Genomic DNA, 16,811 nt, shown 5'->3' with positions numbered 1-16,811 from the left:
TATCACGCAGAAATATCTCTGTTACACCCTGTATCTTTGAAACTGCAAATTAGATTAAGACACTTTGTCCTCTGATAGCCTATTGTTTTCTTTCTTTTAGCCATCTTTCGAAATCAAAGAATCATTTCATAGAAATGTGCATGTAAAAATGAATCACCTGTATATAGCGCTTGTGTTTTATTCTCATTATTAATGTTTTAATTTCAGATGGAAAATGTGCTGAAGGTAATTTTGGAAGAACTTCAGAAACACCGCAAAAAACACGAACAGCTCCACAAATTTCAAAGGTGTTCTCCTCATTTAGATGATGCGTATCCGGCTTTTACATTCCCCTCGTGTAGTTCGGTAGATAAGGAAGGCAGTAGTGAATCAGTGGCCAAAGATTCTGGCGTGGACTTACCCGGAAGTTGTCATTCGAGTCACTCTGAAGAAAGATTGGAAGTGGCATCTTTATCTACAGTAGCTGCAGACCCCCGTCCATTTAGTAGTAGTGTTTGCTCCTTTGGAGATGTCGGTGCAAGTAAAAGTGATATGTCTTGGTGTATGAAATCGCAGTCGACTAACAATGTAGGACAGGAATCCTTGTTAGACGCTGCAAGCTTAGTAGATTCGGGTGTGGATATGGAACAAAGTGGATCGTCATCTTTAGTCAGCCCAGTGGATCCAAATGAAGATTTGTTCAGCGCTTTGGAGCCCTCGTCACTTGTGCCTTTCTTGGAGCGTCAGTTGATGATTGACTCATTTCTTGAGATTTGTCAGCACACCTCGGTAAGCCATCTTGGTGGTTCAGACAGATGTCGATATACAGAGTTCCTACTGGTCAGGGAAGTCAGGGAAAATGGTGCAGGTGAGAGAAACTCAGGGGAAAAGACTGGAAATCAGGGAAAGTCAGGGAAATTGTATAAAGTATATTTTTCTAACGTTAATTGTACACCAATTTCATCTTAGCCATATATGATCACAATATGGAACGTTGCTCAGATTTTTATGGGAGGTTAATGGAATGTACGTATGAGCAATTGATTACTATTTGTCTCTATAGAATAAATGTTCTCATATATAAATATTTATTGTTATTTATTCCTTATATGTCAAGTCATCCGACACATCATGAAAGTCAGGGAAATAGATTTCTTCAGATCAGTAGGAATCCTGATATCTTCTTTTACATTTTTTTTTTTTTTTTTAACTTAGCAATAAGTGGCTAGTATAAACATTTAATCGTATAAACAGACAAAATTTACTTCTCTTTTATAAGTCGATTGTTGTCAATGTTAATTGTTGATTTGCAGCTTTTTCTTAATTTATAAAATAACGGAAAAACAAATTGTAATATCAAAATTTGGGTTTCATTGTGCCGTAGTCTTAGGAAGTTCTGTGAATCACATTGGTCATTGCTTCTGAGAGATTTTGTTTATCATCAAGTTATTTGACAATTTATTCAAGTATGATGTCATAATCACCGGGTTCGGTGGCGTGGTCCTTTAATCCAGCTCCCTTGGAGGCAATATAGTATGGTGGGGAACGACGTATAGATACTGTATATACTATGAAGGTTGATCTGAATAATGCTCTGTGTGCCCACCAGCTGCACTGGATTCAAGTTTTAGTCGTGATTTGGAACCCGCGCTAGTAGAAACTCTCTTTCTTCATAATTTCGTTGTTGCATAAGGAGAGAGAGAAATAGACAGAGAGAAAGATAAACTGTCTTTTTTTTTCTTTATTCTGGAAGGAGAAAGAGGGAAAGAAGAAGGTCACTTCTTTTAGTTATTCCCACCCTTCCTCAGCTTCTCCTCTCTAATAGAGAGAGAGATGGCCCTTTCCTTCCTAAATTGAAATACACATACTACCTAGCACAAGCACAAACACAAAAAGTACAGTTCATTTAACGTACTTTTGAGCAGATTCAGATAGTTTAAAATAATCTTCTATCTTTCTTTGAATCACAGTCCTTTGCAATTGCCTTCTCAATATGTAATTCAAGTACAGATATTACACTTTTTCCAGCTTCATCTTTGTTGTTCAAAAAGTAATGCTTTAATCTTACTTCTTCAACTGCCTGTTTACTTGTAAGTGGAGAATGGTCTGGTTCGTCGTCATGTTCATCCTCTTCGTTCATCACCACATACTTCCTGCTGAAGATCTTGTATGAATTCAGTGATGTCAGTTGAATCATTCTTGTGCTGAGTGCATCATCAAGAATAGCGTAGTCCTTGGATTCGCCAAACGGCTCTAACGAATAACGAAGTTCACGTTTACAAATAAACTCATGTTCCGTGACAATCATCAATAGCTAAAGCGTTGTCATTGTTGTAAATAAACCCAGCCTCTTTTAAACAGTTTTTAACAGTAGTGGAGGAAACTTCCTTCAAGGCTGAGGATATCCAAAGAATTGCATCCAACACACGGATACATTTTGCTAGGTTGTACACTGATTCTATATTGTCCATTCGAGATAGAATATGCCTCAACACTTTTTGCCTATATAGGACTTTAAAATTCTGAATAACCCCTTGATCCAAGGATTGACAACAATGGTCGTGTAATACAGTACCTGTACAGAGTTACAATATTAAATACTAGGTTCTTCGCTTCAAAATGGAAGATAAATCTTAGTTCTGGAGAATGCACTTCTGTCCTTTTCACCCAATAACACTACTTTTTACAGGGTTTCTACTGGTCAGGGAAAACTCAGGGAAAATGGTGTACGTCAAAGAAACTCAGGGGAAAAGACTGGAAATCAGGAAAAGTCAGGGAAAATTTATAAAATATATTTTTTGTAACATTAATTGTACACTAATTTCAGCTTAGCCAACCATTAATGATCACAGTACGGAACATTGCTCAGATTTTTATGGGAGGTTAATGGAATGTACGTATGAGCAATTGATTATTATTTGTCTCTATAGAATAAATGTTTTCATATATAAATATTCATCGTTATTTATTCCTTATTTATATGTCAACATCATCCGACACTTGTCATGAAAGTCAGGGAATTCAGAAGGTCAGGGAGAAGTTAGGGAAATAGATTTCTCCAGATCAGTAGGAACCCTGTTATAAAGTAGGAATGCCTCGTGCATACAATTCAGGTTATTTTTAAGTTTATTTATTTTTCTTAGGATCCCAATGATGATAGTAATGAACGAAACGGTGAGATGAAGGAAGTGGATACCGAAACGGGTGAACCTCGAGTACACTCACGCTACGGGGTTTTCCACTAAAAAACCGACTTGGCACGAAGTGAGATCAAATCTTGGATGTCACGTACTCAGGCTGAGCGCTTTACCACTGAGCCACCGTGACCCCGTAATTTAATAAAGAAAAGCAACTCAGAGAAATTTTCAGATTCGTTTTTCAACGAAATTGTAGATACAGTGTTTCTTTTTGATAGTCTTCTGTTCTCACGATCTTTTATAAACGAGTATTAATGGTTCTACTGTAATTTCTAAAAGAAAATGCGAAAAAAAATTATATGGACTTCTAATATGGAAAAATATAAAAATGAATGGACTTTACTGTTTAAATATCCTTTTTTCTCTTTTCTTTCTTTCTTTCTTTCTTGAATAATGTGAATAACCTTTCTAATTACTCTGATTTTCTTCTTTCAGGTTTACAAATGTGTAGTGGATATTATATTTGAAATAGGTAAGCACAATCAAGCAATCTAATTCATTTTATAAACAATAGAATTATATTATTCCTGAAAACATTGTTTTATTTGTTGTTACTGCAGAGAAAATTTGTAACGTGTGCAAATTTGTAATTGTTGAGTTGCAATTTAATGACAAAATCAAAGGCTTCCCTTTTATAATCTAAGTAAGGTATTCCAGAAACTCTACGGATTGCCGTTTTGTGCATATAGTAATTGAAATACAAACCAAAGATGTTGTTACCCTCTCCTGTTTATACTGTAATTAGCGCGCGCGCGCCTTTGGTACACGTGATCCAGGGTTCGTTTCCTATTGGGAGAGCATTGAACGCATCAGAGTGGTGTGGATTCCACCTTAAGCTGTAGGTTCATATCTCACGTAGCCTCGGTATTGAAAAGAGTAGTCAAATTTAAATAATCAGTAAAGGATTTACTAAACACCATGAGTGGTTTCATTTTATATGTGGCATAGCTTCTGAATCAGTGGTATAAAAAAAATAAAGAAGTTTTGCACAATTTGAATCTATTAGACGATTTAGATTCAGTGCAAGTAAGGAGAGCTCCTTCCCTATATCTTAGTAGAAATAAAACCCCTCTTTCCCGTGTGTGCTTTAAAAATGCATTTCAGAAAATTCACTCGAGTGATACTAACACAGTGCGTATCATGATTTCTTCCAAAGCTTCCAGATTCAGCAAGAAAAGAAAGAAAGGAGAAAACTGGGACACAGCAGAAAGAAGGATAATCAGATGAAAATCTTACCAATTGTTTTAGAACAAGATCAGCCATAGATATATCTTTTCTCTGCTAGGAGTATTAGTGTTGCAGTTATAGGGTTTGCATTACCTCAAATCAGTTATTAGTTATTCCAAGCCAACCAGCCAGCTATACACAAAACAATTCGTGAGTGGTACAGAAACTTTTCAAGGATTGGTTGTGTTTGTGCTGCTAAAACTTACCCCTTGCAAGACTGAATTACAAATGAATCTTTCACGTCTGTAAGACAGAGTATATCGAGCATGTGTGATATTCTACAAAAACTCTGAAATATTCTACAAAAACTTAAAAGTCAATATGACTATATAAATTCAAGTGTTGAATAAATGTCAGTTATATTTTCAGGATCGAAGTGGTAAAGCTGAACTCAGAATTGTATACAATTATTGAAGAAAATAGATTTTTAAAAAATGAAAAATAATTTTTAAAAAATGTCTGGCGAGGATTCAAATCCCGACCACCAGCATGCCAGGCGCTTGCTGTAACTAATTGACGGGGTTGCGCAATAAGTTAGCTTGCCGCAAGCCGGAAATCAAGGTAGAACATTCACCCCCTCCCGTTCCCTAGTTGTGCGTCCATATTTGCCTCTGTAAATATTGGCAGGGGCTATTACAATACTTTTAACTGACCGAAATCTTAATCTTAATACTGATTAATTTGGGTATACAGGCATTTCAGAAACCAAAAATAGAGATTGGACAAGTATTATAAATTTACATATGCACTTATGTCAATACACGTTAAACAATTTTAAAAAAGCACAAAGAAATGTTCACTTAACTATGGAAACCAACCCCAATATTACGTTTGCCAGGAGGAACAACGATCAGACTTGTTGTTGTTCGAACATTGTTCAATATTTATGTATAAAGTGTGTAGAATATTTATTTACATTGCTTGTTAAATCGTTCCTAGTTAAAGATTTACCGTAAGAAGTCCATCTACAAATGAGTTGAGTTGAGTTGATTTTAGTTTAGCGTTCCGTTCAGCAGCGAGGCTATATGAGACGTGGACCTACTGATTAACGTGGAATCCGAACCACATGAGCTCCCGCCGGGAATCGAACCCGGGTCTCCCACGCCAAAGGCGCGTACGCTAACCGCTTCTACAAATGATTGCCAGCACGTATTTGTTATGTTGGGACTAGCAGAATAAAATGTCGGACCGAAAAAAAATGGAAGCTTAATGGGTAGGGCAAGTAGTAGAGTTAACTAATAGTTAAGTTTCTCTTTGTTTCAATATCTGAACATTGTTCACGCATTGAATTTTATTGAATTCGCAGTTGTAGAATATATGACGAAAGAAAAATTTAGTTCTTTTTGTCATTTCCATGTACTATCCGAAAATACATTGAGTAAAATAAAATTAAGAGGTTTTAACAGCAATCTTCAAAATCTCGAGCTTGCAACACCTAACCAGCATAGCCATTTCGTGGCTTTGTGCCAGAGAGTTCAGTTTATTGCGTTATTTACAAAAAACTCCGGAAGAAAGAGAATAGAGCTGTAGGGGATTACACTACTACAGTTCTCGTTCTAACGAAGATTTTAATCAAACTGTTAAAGTTTGTGCCGATATTTTTCTCGATGAGTGAGAATTCATCACAGGGGATTCATTCAGGGAATTCATAACAATTTTTACTCAGGGAGGACAACAAATTTAAAACAGAGATAAACCTATAAACTGTACATCGTATTTTTCATGAAGCTAAGTTCGTTACAGTTTTGAAAGGTGATCTTGTTTATTCTATATCTTAGGAAGATTCCACAGCAAAGAAGGAATCCTCACCAACACCAGGAAGGACTTCTAAATGTGCAACTATTTGAGCAACATTTAGAAGTTACCGATAAATGTGTCAGTGCACACTGAAACCGTTTGATTAAAACAAAATTACTTCGTGGTACAAGCTAAAACTGTTCATATTTGAGCTAAGTAAGTAATCATTATTTTCATAACTGTGAACGATACGTTTTCTTTGTAGAAAACCATTCGTTTGCGGTGAGGAAAGTTACTATAAGAGTCCCTGCCACGCAAGCTTATGTTAGAAAGCATGTGCCTCTAGTTGTATTTTCTCTTATCATCCATGTCTTTAAACCCACAAGACATAACAGGGAGCGTTAAATTAAATATTTCATTCCATTTTTGTACATACATTGATGTTAACAGGTAACAATAAGGGTTCAACATTAATTTTTACTATTTTCCTTGTTGCAGCATCCATTCCGAAGCTTGTTCCGTTATTATGGTACTTACCAGATCAAAAGCAACCACTGTATTTACTTATCTCTAGGTTGGAAAAACAGGTAAGTTTTTCAGAGCTTCATGACAATATATTTATATATATTTCCCTAACCTTGAGCAAGTATATGTTGGATAAATTCTGGTATCTTTGTTATCATTGATATTTAAAAAAAAGAAAATATATTTCAAAGAATGTGTTCGAGAAAATAAGGTTTGATCAGAATGAAGAATCGTGTTATTAAAGATAACATGAATAAAGCATTTAAAGAAGGAGTTAATGTTATTTTGTCAAAAGAACTTTCTGATTTTGAATCTACATGGAGTAAGGCGTGGCTGGAAAATCAGAAGTAGTCCCAGCTGTAGTTAAACTCAGGGGAATGCGGATCAAGGAAGTCGTTTAGTGCGTGGTCACGTCGTTGAGGGTTCGGAAGCGTTGTCGCTACAAAGGATTGTTTAGCAAACGAAGTGAATGGTAATTCGACAATACAATATCCAGGAAATATAGGGGATTCAATAGTTCTCCAACCAGTGTGATAATAGTGTCAAGGCCAACGCTGGCAGTAAGTGGTTCTGCATTGTCCTGAAGCAGAATACTACACCACTGCGATTCTCCAGCACTGGCTCCATAGTTTTCAGTTTTTAGCTCTTGGCGTAAGCATAAAGGAACGCGCAGTTTCCCCCCAGGTGTGTGTATGTATGTATGTGGTACTTTATCTTTCAATAACTACTTGCCGGATCTGAACCAAATTTAGTGGCCAAATAGCGCATGGTCTAGGGAATAAAGATCGCTATATTTAGTGGAAGGACTCGACCAGGCTCGGCTTGATTTGTATAGTACTTTATTTCTCTGTAAATACTGGCCGGATCTGAACCAAATGTGGTGGGCAAGTAGCCCATCGTCTAAGGAATAAAGGTCGTTATATTTAGAAGCCAAACTCAGTCAGGGATAGGCTCGGTTTGGCTTCTATGTGGTACTTTATTTCTAGATAACTACCGACTGGATCTGAACCAATTTTCGTGGACAAAAAGCCCATCGTCTAAGGAATAAAGATCGCTGTATTTGGTGGCCAAACTCGACCAGGGACAGGCTTGGCTTAGCTTGTATGTCATTTTTTTTTCTCAGTAACTACTGTCTGGATCTGAAGGGAAGTTGGTGGGTAAATAAATGTGTTCAAAAGTGCTAAGTCCCACTTTAAGCTTAGGGTTTGCCAGATTTTTCAGAGGGCAAAAGGAAGATCTTATGATTTTTAGGTAAAACATAATATAGCCATGTGATATTGAAGATTTACATAAAACAAACTGATATGGATTCACATATAATCAGTAGGTTTACGTCTCATATAGCCTCGCTGCTGAAAGGGACGCTAAACTAAAATCAGCTCAACTCAACGCAGAATGATTTTGACTGGAAACTGGGACAGTTTCATTAAAAAACAATTTCAATACATAAAACATATACGAAAAGGTATATTACAGTTCTCATTGGGAGATCATGTCACTCAGATTCCACGTTAAGCTGCACATCCTCTCCTCATATAACGTCCTAACACTCAAGGTCTGAAAGAGACACTACACTCAAATCCAACCAACCAAATGTATTACACAAATCTTCGTTGCCCGTTAACTTATTCTGATGAAGATTGCATTTCTTAACTTTTTTTTTTTTTTTTCAAAATTCACAGGCACTTGGAGCTGTGCTTTTATTAGTTTACACCAGTTTCTGTTCTTCACATCAATATATTGCGATCGATCAAAATTGGGATATGATCAAAACGATGTTGACATGCTAAAACCAAATTATTATTAATCATAAGATTTGCATGTTGGCTAGATTGGAGGTAAAAACCTATTGTATTTTTTCCCTCTAAAAACAAATTTATATCGTTGGGTTGCGTTGTTAAAAGAGATTAGAAATGAGTTCCTCTAATTAAAATGACAAAAATAGCTCCAACAGAATTGTATAAAAACATTTTTTAAAGTGTCCAGGATATGATTTTTTTCGATGTATTGAAAAAAACTAGAAAAATAGAAATGTATAACGTGCCAGAAAGACGTAAACTTGCGAGAGAAACGTTAAGATCTTGCAGCCCTATTTAAACTGTAGATCCTGTCCTTCATAACTTTGTTGTTGAATAAGGACGCCTAGGCCAAACAAACCTTTTCTATTCAAATGTAATCCAAGTAAATAAAGCAAATCTGTTTAAACCAAAATTCTGGTTTAAACAACAACAACAAAAATAGTTTAAGCCAAAAAGCCAGGGTTTTGCCAATCCTGTCCCTGAATAAGTCAATTAATCAACCATTTTTTTTTAGTCCAGTCATTTTTTTTTAACTCACCTAAGATTTTACGTAAACAGTGATTGGAAGAACAGCTAGTCTTACCTTTTATGTCCAAATCTTACTTTCAAGCTACGAAAAGTAACACGAAAAATGTGTCTCAATGTTTGAATAAAATCTTCGATTAATTTTAAAAACATATTGTCTGGATTAAAGACATCTCTTTCAGGGAGTGTATCAGGGACATTATGAGTGTCTCAATTATGAAAATTTTGCGTGTATTGTCTTAAACGATCGTACATGAGTGACTTTTTCTTAGCGTAGTGGGATTTGTGACAAAATAAAGAACCAAGAGTAATCTTCTCTAAGTCGTATAGTTCCTTACTTTCCAGATAAATGACTAACAGTTCAGAGATTTTAAAAGAAGAATATAATTTAATTTTTTTGTAGAATGTGCAGTAATACAATGCAATGCATATGCTTTAATATTTATTTCTCTTTTCTGTTAGGCCCGCGATCTCTTGAGAAGAATTGGATCAACGGCAGCGAATGGAAGCATTCCTAATGCTTCGGATAATTCCGGTGCAAATTCTCATGCGTCAAAGAATCCACCTGAAGAAAAAATAGCCAGGTAAGAATTGTTTTAAACAAGCTTATTTATGCAGTGTTCCTACTGCTCAGGTAGAAAGACTGGAAATCAGGGAAATTTTATGAAATATTTTTTTTTGTAACATTAATTGTACACCAATTTCAGCTTAGTCAACCATTAATTATCACAGCATGGAACGTTGCTCAGATTTTTATGGGAGGTAAGTGGAATATACGATGAACAATTGATTACTATTTGTCTCTATAGAATAAATGTTTTCATATATAAATATTCACCGTTATTTATTCCTTATTTATATATCAACGTCACCCGACATCTGTCATGAGTCAGCGAATTTCTTGCCAAAGGTCAGGAAGAAGTCAAGGAAATAGATTTCTCCAGATCAGTAGGGACCCTGTTATGTGTACCTCCATAATTTCGGTATTCGTATTAGGCAGTATTTTCTCTGACAAATTACGTCCAGCAATTACATGATAATCAAATGTAATTTGTACAGTTCAAGGAGCCAGTGTTAAATACGAGGAGCAGTCAAAAAGTTCCCGAAATACTGTTGTAGTTTTGTTATTTATGATGCAATCACAATAAATCTTGTATAACACAGTCCTTAAGTTGTCTACTTATGAAATTGACAAGTATGAACAGGTCATAACAGACAGTGTACGAGTAAGGTAGCTGAACGGAGGAGCGTGTAGTGATCAGTCGGTGCAATTTCACAGATCGAGCAATATGCAAACATCAAGTTCTTGTTCAAATTGCGGAAAATCTGATTCAGAGAGTTTGATAGCCTTAAAAACAGTTTAGCACCATCGAATATTTGGCTCGTTTTGCCAACGTCGAAGAGATCAAAACTAAAGCAATGGTTGAACTTCGGAAGATACCAAAAAAAGCTTTTCGTCGGAGCGGTGGAACAAGTGTTTTTATTCTGAAGGTGCCAACTTAGAAGGCGATTAAGTAAATGTGTACTTATATTGTGCTAATAAAGAGATATAACAGAATTTCGGGAACGTTTTGACTGCTCCTCGTATTAGTTGCTTTTCATTATAGGTTTTAATGGTGCTTAATTAAGAGCTGTATTTTGTAGTTTGTCCACCAGCTAATTCGCGATTAAACAAATATTAATGCTCAAATCAAAATAGGGTTATGGCCTTTGCCTTAATAATAATAATAATAATAATAATAATAATAATAATAATAATAATAATAATAATAATAATAATAATAATAATAATAATAGTAATAATAATAATAATAATAATAATAATAATAATAATAATAATAATAATAATAATAATAAACAGTAAAGCATGTTCGTGTTTAGTATCCATTTTCAAGTAATTAAATAGCAACAGTACATTTTAAGGTACAAAATTAGATCGTCACTCAGTAATTAAATTGAAACAATGCAATTTTTAAAGTGAAATTCGATAATCAAATACAGGATGTAAACTTAATTTCTGACCCACCTAGAAATTTTATGAAATGCATGAATAAGTAAGAATACAATGAAGAAACGTTGCACTTCTGATTTATTTGAAAAGAAAGATGTCCAATTTATCAGTAATCAGTACTGTTTCCCTGACGTTCCAAGCATTGTAAGATCCTAGTTCGGAAACTCTCCACTAGGTTGTGACAGTCCTCTTGTGTGATGACGGACCACTCTTCCTTGAGGCGTTGAATCAAAGTTTTTCTGTTGCGTGGCCTTGGTTTCTGAAACACGCTGACCTGCAGTCGAGACCATAAGTGCTCAATAACATTAAGGTCCGGACTATTACCTGGCTAATCATTCCACACTCCGGAGAACTCTTCGGCGATCACATTCATCATTGCCTTTGCAGTGTGACATTTGGCTCCATCTTGTATCAAAATCGCGTACTGCTGAACAGGAAATATGATGGGATTAGTAAGACACGCTCGGTAAACTGGAAGTATTTTATCTCGGTAGTATTGGGAGTCAATCGTCTTTCCTTTCTCAACAACAGTTAATTCCGTTTGCCCATAGCTTGAAATTCCTCCTGCCACCATTACCTTTAGGCTGAACTTGGGACTCCGTATAGGAGGGATCGTTTCAGGAGACGATGTTTGAACCCGATGATTTTGCCGGTTCGGTATAGGAAAGAGCTCCACCAGACTCTCATCGGTAAATAGCACGTGAGCACATTTTATCCGGCCCTTACGAAAGTCATCAGCAAAGCGTTCATCTTGCAGTCTCTTACAAAAGTTGTAGCGGTCGGATATGTTTTTTGCGAAAGCAGTGGCTTTCTAGGCTGCACATAACATTTTCTTCCCCAGCCGATAGTCTGAAGATATGTAGAGACTGCCATGTGGCTAATCTTCTTTGCCTGAGATTGATATCTTTCAGAAAAGCTTTTTCTTTTAGCTACAGTTCTTGTTCCAACACCTGGTTTCTCTTTAACCCATTCCCGTATTTGCCTCTTTGTTCTTGGAGTAACTTTAGTTGACTGCTCTGTTCTTTGTGCATCCTTAACATCCCCTTCATTCTTTCGCATCCATTTCCTTACAGTGTTTCGGCTAATTCTCAGTTTCTTAGTTATGTTTCGGATACTTTCACCACCTACACTAAGCACTTGAATTTTATGGCGAAGCATTTCCCTATCTGTTGACATTGTACTGTATTGCATGTTGTACACTCGCACTTAAAAATATGAGTTTGCACTTTGAAAAGCACTTCACTTATTTTAAAAAGAGTACATTTTAAATATACACGTATGTGGTTTCAAAATCCGTGCAAATTTATCCAATAAATTCACATTAATAGGGGATCAAACTGATTTCTTTTTTGTGTAAACTTAATTTCTGATCAGTTTGAGTAATTTTCCTGCACAGATGGCGCCAAACAAATGCTCACAATTTTACACTGGTTGAAGCAGTATCGCTGGAAGTTTTACAGTTTACTCACTAAATAATGCCAAAGGCAACAATGCTATCATTTGTCCGATAACGAACAATATTGCTTACAAAATAGACCTCGTCATGCGCAGTATATGTAAACAAGACTGGTTCGTGATAACAACATACACAGATAAACACAAAAAACGGAAGTTACGTAGATATAAAAAATTATTAGGTCAAAACTAACCTATGAAAGAGTGGTAATTAAGATATGGAACTTTATAGAGGTCAGTTTGATGATCTGTGAGAACTGCGTAACGCGAAAAATCAAGTACTTAAAAAATAGGGTGGGTCAGAAATTAAGTTTACACCCTGTAGTTTTAAATCTGCAAATTGCCTGCAAGCTTGCGGCAGCGCAGCTGGCGACAGCTATTAGCGTAACTATATACTATTAGGAATTAACGTGATGCACTAACTTGCTTGTCTTTACAAATATAATGTGCATAGATTGTATACAACAATCGGAGAATCTTTGAAGATCAAACTTGTCAAGGTACTGGTGTTCCCACATCTTGACTATTGCGACTCAGTATATTCTGATCTAACAGAAAATCAATCAAAACGCTTGCAAAGAATACAAAATGCCTGCATTAGATTCATTTTCAATATAACTTACAGGGAACATCTCACATCTTTTTATAAAAAACTGTCATGGCTGACGTTAGTTGGAAGAAGAAATTTACATAATCTTACCCTATTGCACAAAATACTTACTACGTCAGAACCATCGTATCTAGCCCGTAGATTTTTATATTTATCAGACTTTCATACTAGAAGCACAAGATCACAAGATAATTTCTTGCTCTCCACATCCAGTCACAATTCTGATTCATACTCAAAATCCTTCACAGTAAGTACTACACGCCTCTGGAACAGTTTACCTCAATTAATACATAACGTTTCCACAGTTGCCAAATTTAAAAAATCTGTAAATTCCCTTCTCTTAAGTAAAGATAAGGATACTGGTAGCACATGAGGCATCTTCGTTTTACCAGATTATTAATAACCCACATATGAACACACAACCAATAGGTAACCTATGTTAATTTGTACATCTTATATGTTCATACTTCTAGTACCGCTATATGCAATATGCAATTTTAGTTTTTGAAGTGCTTAACCATTTTTTACTTAAGTAGTATATTCGTTTTTTTATGTGGTTCAGTACTCTTCTTTTGTAATTGTTAATATTTTCTATATATTGGTATTTTTTTTTAATATATCTAATGTATGCACGTGGTTAAGTGCTCGGAGAAGGCTGCAGAGCCTTAACTTCGCCACGTAAAAGAAGTCATAAATAAATAAATAAATAATTACAACCTTAAAAAGTATGCTCACAATATCGAATTACCGCCGTCTGCAGAACTCCGTGAACAGCAAGTGTTTTATTGCATTTACCTCACCAACTTTAACAGATTTTGCAGTTGTTCAAATAATTTTGACTCACACTATTTTATGAACTGTTACACCATTGTTCGACTAGTAACTAAAGCTTAGATTATGTAAAAGTAAATAAACATGACCATATACGTATTTTAATATATATATAAACCATATGTGGAATATTTTAGTGGTTTGGGTTGTAATAAAGAACTGGAGTAGGAGCCTAGATTCGCCTGTTCTGTTATATAGCAACACTTTAGATTTTTTAATACACGTATGTATTTCCGTAGTTTAGAAACGTTTAGCTTCTCACTTAAGACAGGCGAATAAATAACGTACAGTAGTTGAAACGTACCATATAATATGTTTTGCAGCGCAAAATGAAATAAAAATGCGAACGATTACGCAAAAACAATTTGGTAAAATTTGAACGCGTATTTAATTTTTTCAAAGTACAATAAAACACTAAAGATAATTGATATGGTATATAACATTTGACATACATATTTTAGGGCAAATATTCATCTGTGTTTCTGTAATTTTTTTGGACTTAATGATAGTTATCAAAATAATGGAGACATCTGAAAAATTCAACTTAATTGCTTAACTCTTTAACATTCCGGTCTTTTTAAGCGAAAATGTCGACTTTCAGTTAAGTGTCTACTGCTTTGGCACTATCCATTCGAGCTTGAGGTTCATACTTCATTCTTTTCAGAATAAAAGAAGTTTTCGAATGCGATCGAATTCACAATAGTATAACGTATACCAGAAGAAAAATTTGAGGTAATTGGGGAAATTTTCCTTTAAAAAAATAAAAAAAAAAACTTTTCGGAAAGTTTGGCGCCCGTTGTACCGGCCCTGTCTGCACATACTTGGATAAAATTACCTTCATGTACTCCTGCTCTTTCGTAACTCACATGCCAAAAAGTATTACAGTTCCTTGAATAGTTACGAAAGAAAAAATATTTCCCAGTCCTTTTGGAAACATATATTGTGGATGAGAAAGAAGTGTGTATATGAAATTTCAAAGAACCCACTGAATAGGGTGGTATTCCTTCGAAGAAAAGTAAAAGTGTTGTGAGTGAAGCTACTCTACGAAAGAAACTAGAAGGGGAATAAGATGAGAAGAAGTTATAGGATGAAGACTGATGGAATGAAAGAAATCGTCGGAAAGACCTGGTACTCACCTGGACTGGAATCCGATATTTATGCTCATGATGATGGCTGCTCACAAGTGAATAACTTCCTGGAAATACTTGATGAATAGATTATAGAATTTTGTAATTTGTAAATAGTTATCATAAGTATTGTTATTATTTTGAATATATGCTCTATAGTTCAATGAGCGATCGTAAAAAAGGTAGAGTGGAAGATTGATTGATTTTGTAGTTTAACGTCCCTTTTAGCACCGAGGCGATATAAGACGTGGACCTACAGCTTAACGTGGAATCTGGACTCCATGAGCTCCCACTTGTTATCGGACCCGAGTTTCTCACGCTCAAAGCGCGTACGCTAACCATATAGCCACAAAGAAGCTCTGTGGAGTAGTACAGATGCTTATAACATTTTATGGAAATAAACAGATCGTGACACTGACATAGTCATTTTTAAAAGTCAATTAATGAAGCAAATTTGAGATTTGCTAATATTTTTTTCTTAATGTACTTCTTGTAGGGATTACTGTAATCTTCATGCTAAAATCATCGAAGCTTTGAAAGCAGAGGGATTTTTAGATGAATTGGGAAATGAGAAAACATCTGCTCCAATGAACGCAGAAGTACAAGTAATGGATGTTAATTCTGTTGAGGCCTTAGCTACTACGTACCAGCAAGCATTGAAAGACTTACAGTTTCTCAGCTGTGATATTGAAGGTAAGTAGTTGGTCATGTGTGTTAAATAGTTTGCATACAACTTTGTTTGACCTTATTTGTTTACAGTATTGTCTTAAAAGACCCCTTTCTTCACTTATAATAATAATAATAATAAACTGAGAAATTAGTTCATGGACCAAAGCCAAAGATCAGGCATATACTAAATTAAATAACAATATTATAATATACGTACAATAACCATCTGTTTGTGTAATTGTGGGAATTTTAAATAAAGTGATTAAACTGTATGCCCATATAATTAATCCAAAACTATAATTTTTCAGTTGAAGGAGCGAACGCCCACTCATACAGCAACGAGTTTAAGAAAGCTTTAGCGCCCAAAGGACAGCAAATGATGAGGATTGCACAAGAAATGACAGCATTGACAACATCCTTACCGCTTGACTTAGCATCCGGAATATTCATCCGCACAGTAAGACATTATTTATATAGAATTTCAATCTTTACAGATGGCGTAATTTAATTTTAAAATATGGCGGTCATCATACTCAAACATCTCATTATCATTAATAAATGTAAGCAAATTTTCTGTGCAGTATTGTAACTTCCGCTTATGGTTTCGGCTACTACACTCCGCCTCACCCGAATTGACGCATGAGTCAGCCAATAAGCTCGCAGTGCGCTGATACCAAACCTTCAATGACGAATCTGATTATTCATAATTGTCCACAAATACGAACAAAATTAGTTGTGGATGATTAGATTCCTCCCTAAAGATATAGAAACAGCGCACTGCTAACTTATTGGCTGATGCCATGTGCCAATTCGGGTGACGCGGAGTGTAGTGATGTAGTCTTCGTCGCTGCGTTTAATACAGGTAGGTTAAGAAATTTAAGTACACGTTAAAAAAATCATTTTTTTGCTGTAGTCTAATAAATATAAATGGAATGCTCTTAATTATAATCAATCTTCGTGAGTTAAACAGTAACACAAATAGATTTAGCAGTTTCTTTCTTTCTTTATTTTTTTCCAGTGGTGTCAAATCACAAAACCTGATTATATACTACAGACTATAATGTAATATTAAGAGTATTGAAGAAAGACAACACAAAGGTGAAGAAACAACTAAAACTA

General features: G+C 35.4%; 1 protein-coding gene across 1 annotated transcript; it reads left to right on the top strand.

The window, feature by feature from the left end:
- Positions 1-207: 207 nt before the first annotated feature.
- Positions 208-16,149, top strand: LOC145678239 (uncharacterized; the record flags this gene model as incomplete). Its single annotated transcript, XM_081748282.1, has 6 exons — positions 208-768; positions 3,612-3,648; positions 6,639-6,727; positions 9,452-9,573; positions 15,520-15,716; positions 16,001-16,149. Coding segments are annotated over 6 exons (1,155 nt in total), but the record flags the coding sequence as incomplete, so codon positions are not given.
- Positions 16,150-16,811: the final 662 nt, after the last annotated feature.

The sequence above is a fragment of the Thermobia domestica genome, unplaced genomic scaffold (assembly GCF_964235325.1).
Source record: "Thermobia domestica unplaced genomic scaffold, izTheDome1.hap1.1 HAP1_SCAFFOLD_2164, whole genome shotgun sequence".
Lineage (NCBI taxonomy): Eukaryota > Metazoa > Arthropoda > Insecta > Zygentoma > Lepismatidae > Thermobia > Thermobia domestica.
The sequence above is the reverse complement of the archived record's forward strand: the minus strand, read 5'-3'. Positions and strand labels throughout refer to the sequence as shown.